Source organism: Lethenteron reissneri, chromosome 35 (genome assembly GCF_015708825.2).
Source record: "Lethenteron reissneri isolate LAM-NWPU_2019-01 chromosome 35, ASM1570882v1, whole genome shotgun sequence".
In the NCBI taxonomy this organism is placed as follows: domain Eukaryota; kingdom Metazoa; phylum Chordata; class Hyperoartia; order Petromyzontiformes; family Petromyzontidae; genus Lethenteron; species Lethenteron reissneri.
In genome coordinates, this window is record NC_083813.1 from 6,334,258 (window position 1) to 6,351,497 (window position 17,240).

The 17,240-nt window shown below is 42.2% G+C and overlaps 2 protein-coding genes across 6 annotated transcripts in view; one reads left to right on the forward strand and one right to left on the reverse strand.

Moving 5' to 3' along the window:
- The window catches only part of RTTN (rotatin), a 67,873-nt gene extending 66,325 nt beyond the window's left edge, over positions 1–1,548 (forward strand). For 2 of the 3 annotated variants that reach the window (XM_061565650.1, XM_061565652.1), the window contains exons 47-49: positions 549–652; positions 773–842; positions 1,146–1,547. In XM_061565650.1, the coding sequence (XP_061421634.1) occupies positions 549–652; positions 773–842; positions 1,146–1,225 (254 nt within the window). In that variant the 3' untranslated portion in view covers positions 1,226–1,547. Of the gene's footprint in view, positions 1–548; positions 653–772; positions 843–1,145 lie in introns of all 3 variants that reach the window. The other variant, XM_061565651.1, reaches the window with a different exon arrangement.
- A 182-nt stretch (positions 1,549–1,730) lies between these two features.
- The window catches only part of LOC133350854 (docking protein 6-like), a 70,279-nt gene continuing 54,769 nt past the window's right edge, over positions 1,731–17,240 (reverse strand). For 2 of the 3 annotated variants that reach the window (XM_061565654.1, XM_061565653.1), the window contains 3 exons: positions 16,880–17,018; positions 10,302–10,509; positions 1,731–5,079 (listed from right to left, as the gene is read on the reverse strand). In XM_061565654.1, coding sequence (XP_061421638.1) covers positions 4,955–5,079; positions 10,302–10,509; positions 16,880–17,018 — 472 coding nt within the window. In that variant the 3' untranslated portion in view covers positions 1,731–4,954. The remainder of the gene's footprint in view (positions 5,080–10,301; positions 10,510–16,879; positions 17,019–17,240) is intronic. The other variant, XM_061565655.1, reaches the window with a different exon arrangement.

Consider the following 17,240-nt stretch of genomic DNA (forward strand, 5'->3'; position numbering starts at 1 on the left):
TCATATTCTTAGGTTTTTTCGGTAAAGTCATGTAGGTAAAAAATCAAAATTAATAAAAGTAAAATAAAAATAAAATAAAAAATCACGACGTTTCGGAGGCAACACAAGCTTCCGTCTTCAGGTGGAACCGTCACAGCATGCTTGCTGTAATCAAGTAACCTTTCCAACTGTCGTGCTATTAATGCTCACTTATTAAAATTTATAAAATGAATGAAAGAGTGGTGTAGCAAAGATTGCACTTGACCAACCTTTGTCCTCATCATTGTACACGTTGATACCTTCACCCGTCAAACCGAAGGGAGGTAGGTCCAAGTTTGGATATGAATTGGCATGGGTACTATGGATGGCCACGAAGCCAACCCAGTTATCTGGGATCATTGTGAAATCTGCTAACTTATCCACCGCTCCTACCATGTTTTTTAATGCTTTTTGTGTTTAGTTTGTTGCCCTTCCCCCACACCTACGATTAGCACGGTTGGCTTGCATACGGTGCAAAAGAAGTTCAACGTGTGTAGGTTTCTAACACTTAAAAATTGTGGTTACCACAGAAAAAGCTGTCGCCTTCCTGGCCAGATGTCTGGAGAATGAGACCCTCGAGATGAGGTCCCTTGGGTCCAGCGCGCTGTGGGCACTGCTCTACAACTCACAGAAGGTCTATCCGTCCATATTCACATTGTCAACACGCGTACAAGATTACACCTAACCTTATTGAAAAAAAAAACATCGTTTAGAATTTGTTTTGATTTTGATTGTGTGCTCTCTACCACTGCAGGCTAAAGTAAGCTTGAAAAATCCATCGATCAAGAGAAAAGTTGATGATGCATTAAAGGCACATCGAAAAGGTAAACACTATACATTAGAGTGAGTGGCTTCAGAATTGACTGCAAAATTACTTTTCGATTTAAAGCTTTCGTGACTGCAGCGATTCATATTCTTGGTTCTTTCGGTAAAGTCACGTAGAAGGGAAATAATAAAACAATACTAAAAGTTTTGTTACAATTATTATTTTATTATTATTTCCCTTCTACGTGATTTTACCGAAAGAACCAATAATATGCAAAGTTACTGTTTTTCAACTTGTATGTGTTGTGAGTATATATGTGTACTGTCTTTCAACCCATTAAGTGTGACTTTTATCTGTGCAGGTGTGAGAGCAGAGGATTTCAAGCTGTACACATATTGCCTCAAGAGCCTGGAGAATGTGTCTACCTTACTGAACACCTAGGCAGCGTAACTGTTCATGGATATTTTAAACAGTGTAGTATGCTTTGCTTGAATCAAATCCTGTGTCTCAAACTTAAAATAATGTGTATTTATATAAACGGTGTTTATATTTAAAATGATCAACTGCAAGTGTGATTGATTTTATTTGACAAACTATGTAGTTAATATGCGAATCATGATTATTAAACTGTGCTATTGAATCTTAATTATGGAGCTTTGAACGTCATTGCCACTTGACTATTTTGTTGATGCAGATCCAAGGAGGGATGCGACTAAATCAAGGGGGTGTCTTCATGGCTGCTGTCAATTTCTGGTGCCATTGTCAAATTATTGTGTAATATTATACCTGCATCATCACATCCTGGTTATACAAGTACCACAAACAACCAATGACACACAAGGCCGAATATATTTTCTTTGGCCTTGTGTGTGTACCGAGCTGGGTCTTGGTTCAATGTATGCTCCAAGGCAACAAGAGACATTTAATATCACCAGTAAAGCAATCATTTATAAATCACATCTGTAAATTAATATTTATTATCAACTCCACAGTTAAACAATGAAATTGAATACATAGTGACTGAAGCAGTAGACAACACGTCATAAAAGATCGGATGTTTTTAAAACAATTACAAGTGGACACTAATGTACGTGATATTGACAAAGGTTATCCTACCTTGGCCAACATTATAAGACCATGCATTACTCTATGCTATCTTCTGTTGACTACAACACATTTCGGCAGTGTGATCATTGAGAAATCATATTCTTCGTTATGTACAAAATTAAACCACATCTCTACAACTCTAGGAACAAAAGGCAAATGTAAAATATCTACCTGGACACATCAGTTGTTTTTAGACATCACAGCTGCGCTCGTTGAAAGTGGTTTGCAGAAGAAGAAAAAAAGAGACTCATTTCAAAGTGGTATGAGCTTACTAGAGTAGAAATTTAACCGTGAGTAAAATATTATATATTTTTTTATTAATGAGTGGAAATTAATGCTATCATTCCACAAGTCAAATAATGGCCTGCTGGTTTACTTCCAGTAACAACACAATTGCACGAACACCGAAAACGAAGCTTGCTCTTTTCTCAAACTGGGCTGCATCCAAATGCATTGCCATGGGAATCCTCACAAGCCAAACTGATCCCAAGTGAGCTCAGCACACTTACCCCCCAGGAACAGTTAGTAAACCGAACCACATACTTTTGTTAGGGCTGACCTCTTGACTCCAGTCATGATTTGACAACACAAGCAAAAACGTACTCTCCGTGACATCATCCGCTAACACAGCGGAAATTACAAATGATCTCAAGTGGTCTTATGCTTGCCTACATTTGGCGTTAATACAACATTTCATTTCAAACATCTATTCCTGACCTCCACACTCCTTGACCACACAGGCTGTGGTTGGGGGAGGGACTCAGCCCCCATGGGTGAGCAGAAATGTTTTCCAGTGGTTGTAGAAACGATGCATTTAGCTCCATTATATTGACAGTGCAGTGCTTGTGCACGATGGTTCTCGAGTCTGGAATTTATAGTGATGGTTGGTGGCCATCAAGGAGTGTGTCTCCAAATGACATGTTGGTTTTCTGCACCGCACATTACTTATTTAATGAGAGAGGTCTTGCAATCGACTATCTTTTGCTAAATTATTTTAGGTTTCACTGTGTAGTAACAATTGGTTATGCAATTTTTAACCATAACATCCCTACATTAAATTATTCAATTGCACTGTTAAAGCCAGTGCCACTGGGAATATTCTACTGGATATACGGTGGTAAGTAGCTTGCACGATGCCAAGCTGCCTTTTTTCTATCAATCACTAAAAATAGCACCAGGTACTGGCTTAGCCTGACACATCGCTGATTGCAGAGCACAACCAAATCGTCTGTACATTTCGACCTACTGGCTGGAATCCAACCCAGGATAATCATGGACCAGCTGCAGTGCTGACATGCTTATTTTGGCCTCCCATAAGCACATAAACACATGAAAAGTAGGCTGATGTCCCACCGCAATTTTTAATGTTTCTGCGGTTACTGGCAAAAAACTGATCGCATTACAACGAAGGGCCCTTGCAATCTAAAGGAAAAGACCAATTTGAATACGTATGGTGGACTATGGTATTTGAGATGTGACTGCCAGTGCAAGAAAAACATCAGTCTTGGTAGCCACTCGTGTGCCTTAGGCTTTACTAACTAGCCACATATTGCCCTTAACTTGTCTCAGTCAAATCGTATCTTAAATGGCACAGCCTGTTATCAATTAATCCAACCCCTTTTGGTACAATATCCCGCAGAGACACTTTGCAATATTTGACAAAACTCCCCTAGTTTTATGAACCACAGGCTAACATACTGATGCTACGTTTAGTATGTTTGGTTTTCCCACAAAAAAGCCACCAAAGTAACAACAGTGCCAGTAATTCTACTTCTGTATTGTGAAAACTATCACCATCCATTTGAGGCATTCCGAATTTAACTGCGAGACATCCAAATATCTTAGCGTTAAATCAAACCGCCGCAGTGCAGAATGGCAATTGTAGTTTCAAACACGTTGGAAATCCACGTGCATTGTTCAAACAAAAGCCTCCGTTGAACAAGGTGCTCAATTATACCACTGAACTATTTACTCCCTCCACAAACCAAAAAAAAATGTGCCAACAGCACAGCCCAAGGCTTCTGCGCAAAGTGCACATCCGGAACTTTTCAAAATGTTTCAAGCCCACGCCTTTGACTTGCTTGATCGCGGACGATACTTCAGTTGGCCTGCTTAACCCGTTGTCGTATTATCTATCCACCCGACACATCCGTATTACGCGTACCTGTCATCTCGAGCCTTTGTCTCGTCTGCCTGTTTTGTTATCGCGCCAACTACGAATAACTCTCATCACGCCTACGCGTGGAACATACAACTGCATCTGTCCATATGACCATATATTTGGACGTTTCGGGAAAATAATGACCGCATGGGGCATAATTTATAGCCTCTATTGTGTTTGAATGTCATTTTCAAGTGAGTAGGATTCAACTTGAATTCGTTTTAGTGATGGGACAATTTTCCTATTTTAATTCACTCGTGCTAATGTTAAAATAAGCGTGAAAGTTTTAACATTCATAACACTGATAAGAGGGTTTTCCCCTTTTTTCTGGCAACAAACAGTTGTGTTAAGATGTTAAAACACCAAACTGAAACCTTTTACAAGGAATCATGTCTGCATTAACCACAATACTTGTGGTCAGAATGCAAACAAAAATATATTCTGATAGTATATGCATTGTCTTTGAAACTGATTGGTCCACACGAGGAGACAGCTTTTTTTTAGCCTCGTCTCAAAACGGCGCTAGACCAGAGGACGCCAAAAGACGTACAGCCCAAAAACAATGCACTATCAGAGTAATGAGAGCTCGGGGTGAGCAGCTACATCATGATATTTTGGTACTGGCAAAGGAGGTTCCATGATTTAAAACACTGTCATCACATCTCAAAATTGCAACACTTTTTTGTTTGTTTCCACTAACATGGTATAACAGACCTAAGCCAAGGTTTTAGATGAGTAGGAATAGCGCTCCACACACAAAACAATCTATTTCCAAGGTTCGCTTAACATCACCCACCAATTGGCCGTCAAGTTACGCCTCATTTTAGCTCGTTTCCGTGAACGCAACTGCGTGTGGCAATGTCGTCAATTATGCCAAGGCTCTCTCGCTCTCAGATGACATTTCAGTGCCACATGTGTCCTCCCGTGGTGGTGGTGGTTGTGGCTGCGGTAGACGTCATTCTGCCCCGGCTCTCGGTCGCAAAGTCCTGGAACGATCCTGCATGTCGTATCCTCAGCGATGAGTCTCCTGCAGCGGGAGGAGAGGCACAAAAAGTCCCTTAATGTGTACAATACGTGCATATAGGGTGGTGTGGATCGGAGAACGGGTTCAGTTGTGGTGGCCTTTTTAGCAATCGTTACCATCGCCACCAAGTCTCATCATTATTGAGTTGGTAGTTCGCCATCACGCCGTGATATGTCCAGTTACGATGTGGCCTGCATGTTATGATGGCTTTTTAAGCGAGACAAAATGCATTACATATATATATAGAACTTTGGATTACGGAGATGGAGCAATTAGATCAGCCCATATGCAAGCCTGAGATACTGTTACATCACGAGCCCATAAGGGACTGCAACAATATTCTGGAGCCCATCGCTCAGCAGAGAATAGAGAGTTACATGATGGTCATGTACCATGCTACAATAGCTTTGCATTATTCTCTTAAATGTGTTTATGTATTTGTTCTAAGTGCTGACGTAGAAGTGTGTAGGATGTAAGTCAAAATAGAGGTTTTAATAATATATATTTTACATTTCACCATTTGATGTATTGTACCGTATTACATCTTCAATCCGGCAGGGGGTAAATTAAATTACTTTTCAATTAGCAACGTTTGTCAGCTCGGCTGCAACCGTGGAGTTGAGGATGGAGTCAATAATAGATTTCGTGTAAATTGCATGGAAAACCCACACTCAATTGCACTGAAAGATAAGTCGTTTAGGCTTAGGTGTATATTTAAAAGACAAAGGCTTAGAAACGATGCTTCATCATGTTCAGTCTGGCAAATTGGAATGTGTTCCATGATTTTGCTCGTCCACAGCTTCGTAGGCAATCAGCTTTACACATCTAACAATCTTACAGACGGATATATGATGGAGACATTGCGAATCTAATTTCTCTATATTCTCCACAACGATACTAATGCATATTTTGACTCAACTATTTTACACATTTGCGTCGAACAAGAAATCCTTAGCTTAAAGAGAAAGTATAAAGTGTGGCGATTCACCAGCGATTGATTCAAGACGGCCTGACTCTGCTGATCAGACGCTGTTATGTCTAAACCGGTCCCGCTTTCGCTTGTCCTGAAATAACGCTGCTGACATTATGGGTTGTACAAATAAAAAAAAATCATGTCAAGATACATATATATGAAGGAGACATTGTATACTTATCTATTTAATTGCATATAGGGGGCATCATGGCCAAGAGTTGGCAAAACGAGACTCCCCTTATTGCTAATGAGATGTGATTATCATTAAAGAGTGTATCTATGCAATGCTGACATTGGTTTGCCGCCCAATGCTTTTCCAGTTTCATAATTAAAATACAGCCAAAAGAGTTTCAAAGACTTCAAAAATATCAGCTTCATTGGCACGCCAAACGAATTTTAAATTGCTGTGGTGAGGCGCCTTTGAAGTGTGACCACACATTTCTCCACGCAGTTCTGCAAGGGTTGCATCCACGAAAGCACGTGCATTAAACTGCTTACTCTTCATAGCCTGCGCACCATCGATTGGTGTGAAGCAGATATTGCACATATCCTGGGTGGACATGATCAGGAATGTCAATGGACAAATTGGCCTTTAATCAAGTCAATTTAAGAGACCCCTATTGTGTCTCCATATAAAAAATGAAATTTTTTTTTACCATCAGCCTAAAGGCTTTCCAGACCGACCCTCTGCCAACAACGCATAATGAGTCTGGTGTACATTAATCACATCGATCATCCACAGAATGTTGCCTGAGCTGGCTGGGCCACGCATAGGGCTGCATGACATTGGGGAGAAATGTGCAGCATTATTTAACGTGAGTCGCCAAAAAAAAGGGGCAATACAGGCCAAAACGACCGCTCATGAACTGCAAGCAAACCCTGCAGAAGGTATTCTGTGGTAAGAGCTCTGTATTGAACGAGAAAACCCCATCGTGATGAGTAATAATTAATGGCATTTGTAAGCAGAACTCTGTTCTGTGTTTCCACGTAACTACAATATTTTGGTTCACCAGCCTGGTGGCTAAGATGGCACGTTCTTCTAATAACCAAACAAGCTTATGTTTAACAAACCTGATTGCTGATGAGACTTAGAACGTCAGAAATTTGTCCAGGGCTCTCTTGCTAAAATAAAAAGCAGCTAGATAATATTTGTCTGATAGCTGTTAAGCCCGATGGTCTTGAACGTCGATACATATAGCCACAAAAACGCATCGAGAAACGAGCTTTACAAGAACTAAGCCGTAATCATAAGCAGTATGCCCACGCGTACATCCTTTGCCTATCATAACATGAAAAGACATCAATGGATCGTTATAAAATGATTGGTTACACTGAGCAGAAGGCAAACACAATGCCTTTACAGGAAAGTAATTACCTGCTGCAAAACCATCGAGCTGACAAAGACCCCCAGCACAAATGCAAATATGCGCTGCATTGTACAATATCTGAAAATGTGCCAATGTGCATGTGGGTCTGGCAACCCATTACACAGATCACAGTATAATAAATATGAAATAAGCATTCTCTGAACTAATGGAATTTGTTGCAACCAACTGCGTGTGACTTGCAGATGAGTGGTTACAACAATCACGGCACTGGTCCAAGTGATGTTGGTGTACACACTTAAGAGGTGCAAGTGGAGAATATTGACCCAACTGAAGACCTGTCACTTTGCAAGACGGATAGATGATTATTGCTTCCTTTCGGTGAACATCCCGACATCACCCTGTCCTCGTTACTGTGCGCACTTTACACGATAATTTATATCTGCAAAATAAGCCGAGGGACAGAACGTGGCCGCGAGGGCTTAACAACTCGGAGATAAGAGTGATGAAATAGAGTTCGTACGAGTGCAGATGCTGGATGGATTGCTGCGGATTTGGGGCGTCTTCATCCAGCAGTGGATTGATCATGGCGGCTGTCATCATGACGATGATGATTACACAACATCAGTATCCCCCCCCCCCCAATTAAGGTATGCACAGGAGAGGCGTGAAAGATTAAAAAGCTTCGTTAAACTGGTTATCCCCACCCGCCCGCTACTGATCAAACGTGTTCCACAAGCGACCGTTTTATATTTAATTCACAAGGCGCGTCCGTGTGTGTGAGTGATCCCTCCCAAGCATCTCGCGTTGGAAATGGGCAAAGCGCTAATTAAACCGCCCGCTATTACGCCAACCAAGGACGTAAATCAACGCGAAAGCAGAAGGGGCGCGTTTGCGTCTAAACACGGGGCGTGCTGCGAGCCAACAACGGGACGTTATTGGAGATGTCCTCGGCTCTCGCGCCATCTCATTCGCACGTTTTTCATGTACGTTGAGATTTTTTGCCGGCGTGATGTAATTATTTTTTGGCGGACACTGGACGTGCAATCCAGGTCCGCCGGTCCGTTTCGATCTCCTGGAAGTGGCGGTTGAAATAATGAGAAGCTTTCTTAAATTCTTAAATCCCGCCGATTTTGATTCTCGCTAACGACCAATAAAAGTAATAAAGCAATAGCCTCAAGCACACTAAAGCCCTCTGTTTGGTTTAGATACGTGGAGGCCCAACATTGGTGGTCTAGCCAACACGGTAGAGATACACTTAATGCATTTCTAAATCATCTCAAGCAGCAAAACCCGTCCATCCAGCTCACCATGGAAGTGAGAACTCTCCCATTTCTGAATATTAGGCTCGGACACGGCCGAAACGATAAAATAACAGAGTGTTTACTGAAAAAAAACGCACACTGACACCAACATATTTAGCGATCAAAACCAAAACCCTCGTGGATAATATTGGTCGCGAAAGCCGACGTGTTAAACAGAACGGTAATAACATATCTGAATCAATTCTAGGCCTCCCCTAGGTCGACTCAGGATTTAATGAACTCGGAATTAAACGAACGCCTGGTGCGACTAACTAAACATCAACACTCGGGAGACAACGATGGCTGGGGGCTTGGTGCTGGCCACCAACACATTTCGTGTTATGTGTTCGCCTTAATAGGTGAACAAACGCGCCAATTTGGTAATTTTGTTAATTGCTTGCCAACACACCGGTGCGTCGAAAATTGTCGTGTTTTGTTCACGTGACAGCTTTATTAATTGGCTGCGTCGGGTGGAGGAGGACAATAATTACAACTAGCTTCATCAGGCGACAGCCGGATTTGTGGAGAAGTCCACCTGTTTTGGCCAGCAGTAGCTATGTTCTTTGGGTCTTTCGATAAAGTCACGGAGATAGAGTTGCTAGTTTTGTTGGAACGCGTGTTCTGCTACTGCTGACAGTTGTATTTGGGATAATTTAATATTTCTCTGATGTTCTTTTTGTTTCGTGCTGATCATTCGTCCTGTTTGCCCAACATAACATTTACCGCACGTGCAGTTAATCCTGAACACACCTTCTGTTGACAGCTTCGGTAATACATCTTTTGTACCAGATATTAATTTCTGGATTTTATGTACCGTGCCAAATGTGACTCGGATGTTTTGTTTTTCCAAACATCTGGCTAGTTTAACAGTTACTCCCCCAATGTACGGTATTTCGATCGGTTTTAATTACTTGGGAAGCTTCAATGCTCGTGTTATTTGATTTGGTTTTGGCATGCAATGCCCTGTTGATTTGGACATCATTGTAGCCGTTCAATTGCAGCGTTTATTTAACACGTTGAATTTCACTTCTCAGACTGTCACCATCTGACACTTTCTTAGCTCGATGAATGAGCGTCTTGATAAGAGCAGATTTCTGTGCGGGGTGATGGTGTGACTGCATTCCGATAGGCATCAGTTTGCGTTTTATTTCGATAAACACTGTGTCATTTTACCATTTCGACCCCTATGTGTCCAGTTTGTGCGGGGCTTTGTTCATCCCCCGTGCCCCCCCCCCCCCCGCAAAACTCCGCCCCATGGAAAAAGAGCTTTATAGCTCATCGGATTCCTCCAGTATAAATAAATATTCCGATTCTGAAAAGTGCGACGTTTCGTGCAATGGCCTTTCATGATAGCACAATATTCCCGTATCACACTTCGACTTTCGCGACCAATATCATCCGTAACACATTTCGTGGGTTAGATCGCGTCAATATAAAAGTGTCGTTAAACCCGCCAACACCCGACACAGCCAATTTGTAAGCTGTCACGTAAACAGAACATGCCAATTAATTACAAGCACAGCACACCGCTGTGTTGCAGAGTAAATCCGCAACAATTTACAATAGTCCCATCATCATCATCATCAGAAGCAGCAGCAGATGTTGGCGTGCTTTCGGAGTCACCGTATTTGCTGTGCTGGCCGGAGGAGCCGTACGGCGTGATGCCGAAGCCGCCGCCACCACCGCCGCTGCTGCTGCTGCTCAGCTCACATAGGTCGGACGAGCTTCGCTGCCTCGTGATGTGCTGCCAGTAGCCGCCACGTGGCAGGGCCGTGGCCACCGCGACAGCCGCGCGGCAGGTCAAGAAGTCGCGTCCAGCCGGAGTCAGCAGCTGGGAGAGATCCGGTGGGGGAGAGAGAGAGGGAGGGAGGGAGGGATGGAGAGCCAAGTTTTATGGAGCAGCAGTTGAATTTGCTCCGATAAGAACACCTCGTTGCGGGCACGTGATGAACGGTGGGGTTCAGAAGGTCCACAGGTTGATGGATCAATTGTGGAGTTTTTTTAGTTTACGTGTGTATGTTGAACTTCTTTCGCACCGTACGTACGTAGGGGGCCATCCATTTCGCACGTACGCAAAAAAATCTGTAAAAACTTGACCCCTCCCCTTCCCGAATCCTATAGAACGGCCGATATTTAATCCACGCAGAAACGATCAAGGATTAATAATATGAACGCGTTTAAGCAAACAGATAGTCCGCCGCCGGACTATCTAACTCATTTGAAGGCCAATGTCGACAAATTATTATCGAGGCTATGCGTACATTGTCAGTAGACCCCCCCCCCATACGCAAGCTGCGCGTTTGGGTTAACCCCCCTAGCCAACCGTGCTAGTTTAACTCGTAGGCTTTCGCGACCAATATTCATAATATTGTTTTTTTGGGGGGGTTAGATCGCGTAAATATAAATGTGTCGTGAAAGCCGCCTCCACCACCCGACGAGCGAAACAGAGCGAGGCAGCAGCAGCAGGAGGAGGTTTCCTCCACAACTCTGATGGCTGTCGCCTGTTGGTTGTCATTACTGGCGAAACGTCGTCCTCCAATTGTAAATGTCGTGGTTTCGTCGTAGCTTCTTCATTTAGCCACTGCTTAATTTCAGTTTTAACAGGCGACATCCATTACCCCTTGTTTAATCCTCCTATAAGTTGCATGAAGCCGTTTCGTAGGAGTACAATACAGGGTACAATCTTCTTAGCTCTTTTGGTAAAGTCACGTAGAAGGGAAATAATAAAATAATGAAAATACAACAATAAAATACAATGTTTTATTTTTATTATTTTATTATTTACCTTCCACGTGACTTTTACCGAAAGAGCCAAGAAGATGAATCCCTGGAGTCACGAAAGCTTTAAATCGACCCAGGGTACAATGTTATCTCATAATTATTATGGATAGGCGCACGTTGCAATGTTGTGGTAGTGCCTTAACTATGCAAACGATCCTTGTTCGCGGCGTTCCGGTGAATATCGAGTGAGGAATGAAGCCTCGTTTGTCGTTCACGTATGGGACGTGTGTCCGAGATGAACATTAACAGTCTGGCATCATCCGCTGCTGGGTGGAGACCTCCCCAAATCCGTGTCCTTCTGGGGCAGGGGTCGGCCCCAGAGATGCATGCGGATCTTTAAGGACCGCTGATTCGTGAAGTTGTTTATCAAGGATCACCGTCTCGTATTTGCACGCAATTGCGGCTCTTGAAATATTATTTTTTTATTTCTTAAGAAACTAAATTCTAAAAAAATTGCTCTTCTTGTTTTATTTTGGTTGCTGACTCCTGGTCGTCTAAGAGATCGTTTGACCATATTTCACCTTGCTGGTCAGTCCCGTTTGGTGAAAAGGGATGATAACCAGGACTCGGTTTAGATATTTATCGCAAGTGATGTTAGCAGTCTTGGGAAATAGAATTTCGGTGACCGGGTTCAAAGCACGGCGCACTCAGCGCTGCACCACAGATCCCTGTTTTCTCGTTGTGGTTTCGCCACATTTTAAACCGCACCCCACCGCTTTCAAAAGTCAACGTGCTCGGCGAATACTGCGTCAGTGATGTTGTGTGGGAAGACTGTGCACTTGTTAGCGAGCAAAAACATTGTTGCTATCTTGTACATAGCCTCCACAGATAAGATGACAGTAGCACCTTCATGCAAAGTGAGAACATAACCCAACCATAAGAACATTATTGTACGTTCACAGCACAGTCTAAATTAACATGTTTTTACTTTTCGAGATCGTACTTTGCCGTCTTGTCTCTTATCTGAACATTGCCAATATTAATCTAAGTGTAACTGTGAAACACACAGCGAGAAAGTGTAACACGTCGGCATTCGCGGCGACCAATGTCATCCATAATGCAGCTATTTTTGGGTTAGATCGCGTAAATCTAACACGAAAACGTGTTTCATGAAACGAGAAAAATTGTTTTCGGCTTGAATAAACAATCTTTTTGTAATGTTTTGAGATGTGATTTAAAAAAAAAACATGATTACTGTTGCTATTAACAATACGCGTGAAATCATTCTGTCATGTCACCCTCCACCAATGATGTTCTCAAGTTTTAAAAACCGCTCTTGTTCATGCACAGATGTGTGTCAGGCGCTGTGTGCCACAACATTCTAAACCTTAACGGAAGAAGAACAACCAAAAACAATTTCATTGTATAATTTCGTAGCATAAACTGTCAGAAGCATATTTCTCAACTGCATAATTAAGCTCGAGCAGAGTGCAATATCTGCTAGATGCCCGAGAAATATTGCACACAACCCAGGCTATTTTGCATACACATACTAAACTTTAATTGAATGTGTTATGCGCAATTCAGTTATGCTAATGCGTTTATGCATGTGCTGTGTGTATAAAAATCATGCAAGCAGTGCAAAGTGTAACAATAATTGTAGTGCCGGTTGCTCTAGAACGCACACGTACGGTTGGCAGTTGTTTTCACGATATAGTTTTACAATTTAAGACATTTTCTACAACATTTGTAATGAGAAAGCATTAATTTAGGACTTAATCGTGCCCCGCACCTCCGATTAGCACAGTTGGCTATGTACGGTGTGAAAGAAGTTCAACAAACATACGGCCTAATAGTGCTGATTTGTTAATGTAGTTCGATTCAGTTAAGCATTGCATTTATTTTGCATAAAAAATGTATCACCATACACGATGCTTAAATAACCTTGGAATGTAATTTGTTTATGGAAGGTAGTCATGAATGTATCCAGACTTTATCAAGGGATCTTCTGTTTTGAATTATGAAATACATATTCTTCGGTGTATATCCCAGACCTTGCAAGCATTCAGATGCAAATGCAATAATAATAATCTACACACTTTTGTCAATCTACGACTGGATCAAGGACTCCCCCATGCTGTGGTATCGGTCTTGAATCTCGACTTGAAGCTTTCGTGACTGCAGGAATTCATATTCTTTGGGTAAAGTCGCGTAGATAGGTTCAAAGAAAATAACAAACAGACAAAAACTATGACGTTTCGATCGCAGCGCAAGCGTTCATCATCAGGCTGAATAAACTTTTTTTTTAAGTTTTTTTTTTTAGTTTTTTTTAACAACTTCGTTTAACTCACGGTCGAGAAGTACGTCAATGATGCGGAGCCTGCTCCCACATGGACGCTTACTTAAATTAATTGATTACTTTATTAATTCATCTTCAATGTACAACGTTTGTCTGTGTGGAGTGAGGGTGCTCGTAACTCGTTCACACGAGACGACACGTGGCGCCTGCTTCTTGGGCGAGCCGATTCCACAGTTTAGGGACCCGGGGCGTGTTTTACCTACACAAATATATATAAATAATAAGGCGTCCATACAAAATGTAAATTGCTTTAAAGTAGCTCATTAATTGATTCATTGATGTCGATTTTGATACAGGCATGCATTGTCACCGGATCTGAGTACGTGTGCAAAATGTGGAATTTATTGGACAACGGTAAGTGGACGAAATTTTGACTACAAGATTTGACCATGACAAACATAGGAGTCAAGTTAAGTAAAACCGTTGAAAAAAGAGAGGAAAGCTGCTGAGGCAAACGTCGTAGTTTTTTTGTTATTTTTGTTATTTTCTTTGAACTTATCTACGTGACTTTACCAAAAGACCCAAAGAATATGGTGTCTGTCTTGTTCGACTACACTGGTCAACACACTTTTTCTGGCATAGGGTATTCCAACGGTTTTAAGGTAATTTTGGGGTGCTGATTCCAAATCTGGCATCAGTTTTTGTGTATCACATCAAGTTTATGAGATATAAAATATAGCATTTAAAAAAAACTGCAGAAGAAAAATATTAAATAAATGGGGATATCTACATAAAATTATATTATAAACACACTATCCTAAAAATACAGCACCATATTTTAACACTAAAGCAGTCACTGACTCGCAACAACTTGCAATCATAAGTGACAGAGTTAATTTCGGGTAAAATCAATGAAAATGGGGTATGCCGATAGCGTAAAAATGAGATGTGATAGAGCAAATCTGAGATCAGATTTGGAATCAGCACCCTGAAGTTAGCTGCAAAAGTCCAGTCCAGAAATGTTTGTTGTTGTTGTTGACCAGTGTTATTCTTTGCCATAATCGTCAGTGGATTGGCGAAGGAGAATGGGGGGGGGGGCGTGCAGATGGTAAGACTGGTTCAGATGTCACTCATGTTATCCGGGAATCGAACTTAGATCGTGGGGTTATTGGCGCAATGCGCTAACCACCATGCAACTTCTCAAACCCAAGTGCATTCAGGTGGGTCTATACGTCTCTCTGGGGCCTAATTGCCCAATCCAAAGCATCAATTCTGCTTCCTGGTAATTTTTTTTTGTAAATAGCGATTTAAATTTGCTTTGCCAAAATTAACTTGGGTCAAGCATTGGAGTGGTTATGGTACACCTGGGGTCACAACGTCAGAATCATGGTACAATAAGCACCTTATCTGTGTCTCTGGGAACTGAGCTGTAGGCAGATATGTGAGAAAGAAAATAAATGGCTATGTGAACATCCATAGAGCATTTCAGACCGAGCACAAATAGGCGAATTGACAGGAATAAACGTGGCTAATGTACGTGGGATTAAGAATACATTGGATGGGGGAAAAAAGGGTCAAATTTCTAACAACTCGGCATCAACAGGACAAGGCGAAGAGGAGAGAAAAAATGTCTGGATTATGGACATCTTTAGCGAGTGACAGTTACACCACGTGCAAATATTGTACGGGGTGTGGGTGGTTAATTGGTCAAGATGAATGTGTAACGACTGGATATATGACATGGAGTGGGTGTAAAAAAAAATCCGTCTCCGTGATGAAACCAGCACAAATGTCTCTGACTTAGTGGTAGAAATTTGACCTCCGTGGCTAGAGGATGGTTTCCATAACGACTTAAAGATGCATTGATTGTTGAATAAAATTATTTCTAAGCTCGCAATGCATCGCGTTGAATCATGCATGTCGGGAAGTATGTGATGTAAATGCAAATGCTATGCTAATATTATATTTAGGTTGCCATAGCTGTCCTGGCTGTATCCTGGAGCTCATTGTTGATGATGCTGGGTCCCAGTTGCTTCTACGAGGATATCCTGCTGCAGTTTTTGCCGTCTCCTCTCTCTCAATGTTTTCCAAATTCCTGAGCCTTCCCACGGCCAGCTTTGATATTTTTGTAAAGCGTCTTGAGATTGCATGTGGATGCTCAATCAATGACAATTATTCATAATCATGGTGTTGTTTTTTAGGCTAAGGAAATGGACGTAACTGTACAAACGAGACAAACCAAGAAGCAGGCCGAGTCTTAACCCTTCCCCATTTCCTTCCGATTCCTTTCTGATGACGTACACTAAAATAAAATAACTTTATTGGTATTCTTATTTTTAATATTTTCCTTCTACGTGACTTTACTGAAAGAACCAAGAATATGAATCCCTGCAGTCACGAAAGCTTTAAATCGAAATTTTACTTTATTGGTACCGAGGCTCCCACAAGACCATGCGGGAGAGCGTCTGACACAGTTTGGCTCCAGCTATTATCGAGTGTGGTTCTGTCACTGGTTCTCTGCGTTGAGTACAATGTCTTTCAAAGCAACGGTGCTATTCTTTGGTTCTTTCGGTAAAGTCACGTATAAGGATAAAATAATAAATTAAATAATAGCATACGACGTTTCGATTGCAACACAAGCAATCATCATCAGGTATAAATGAAATAGCAACACAAATCTAACCAGAAAACTATAGACAGGCATATAAGCAGACAGATATCACCAAGATACATAGAGAGAGAGAGAGCAACACATAGGCACACAGAGAGAGAACGTCTCTGTGACGAGGCCTTAAATAGAGAGAGGGGGCGGGGGCGGAGAGAGGGAGGGGGTTAGAGAAAAAATTTGCATGTCAATGGGTAGGACGACGGGTGTTAAAGTACGCAAGCTTGAAAATTAGGAGAACGGGAGAGAGACACATTAAATTAAATAACCTAGCAAAATATCGAAATGAAAGGTAATGCAACACAGAGAGTCGGTCAACACACAACGGTGCTATGCTTCTCGAACCAAAATTAACGCTGGACCGCTTGTGCGTTGTGACCGGGACACCCACCCTGCGACTTGCAGACGTAACTTGAACGGGAAAGGGTTATTAATAACATTGCCGCGCGTCGTCAACGGGGACGCGCGATTCTCCGCGTCCGTGCGTGCGGTGCGACGGAGCCGTGGAGAATTTACCCGAGCGTTCCGCTCCATCTCGAGCAGGGCTCGCTCGTGCTGCTCGGCTATGGCGAGCGTGGCCGTGTGGACCTTCTGGTAAATGGCCTCTCCCTCACGTGTCTGGAACGTGAAGAGGCCTTCGCCTGTGTCGCACATTCTGCACCCGCAACCCCCCCCCCCCCCCCGGAGAGAGAGGACACGATTATAGTGGCAAGAGAAAACGACATAACAACGATTGTCTCAGTCCGTACCAAGGCAGCTGTCTCGCCTAGAAAAAAATGACAACTTGTGATGAGTACAGCTTTCATGGATTAACTACAACAATGGTACAGTAAGAATACTACGTTTAATATTCAAGTGAAACGTATCAGTGTCTCCA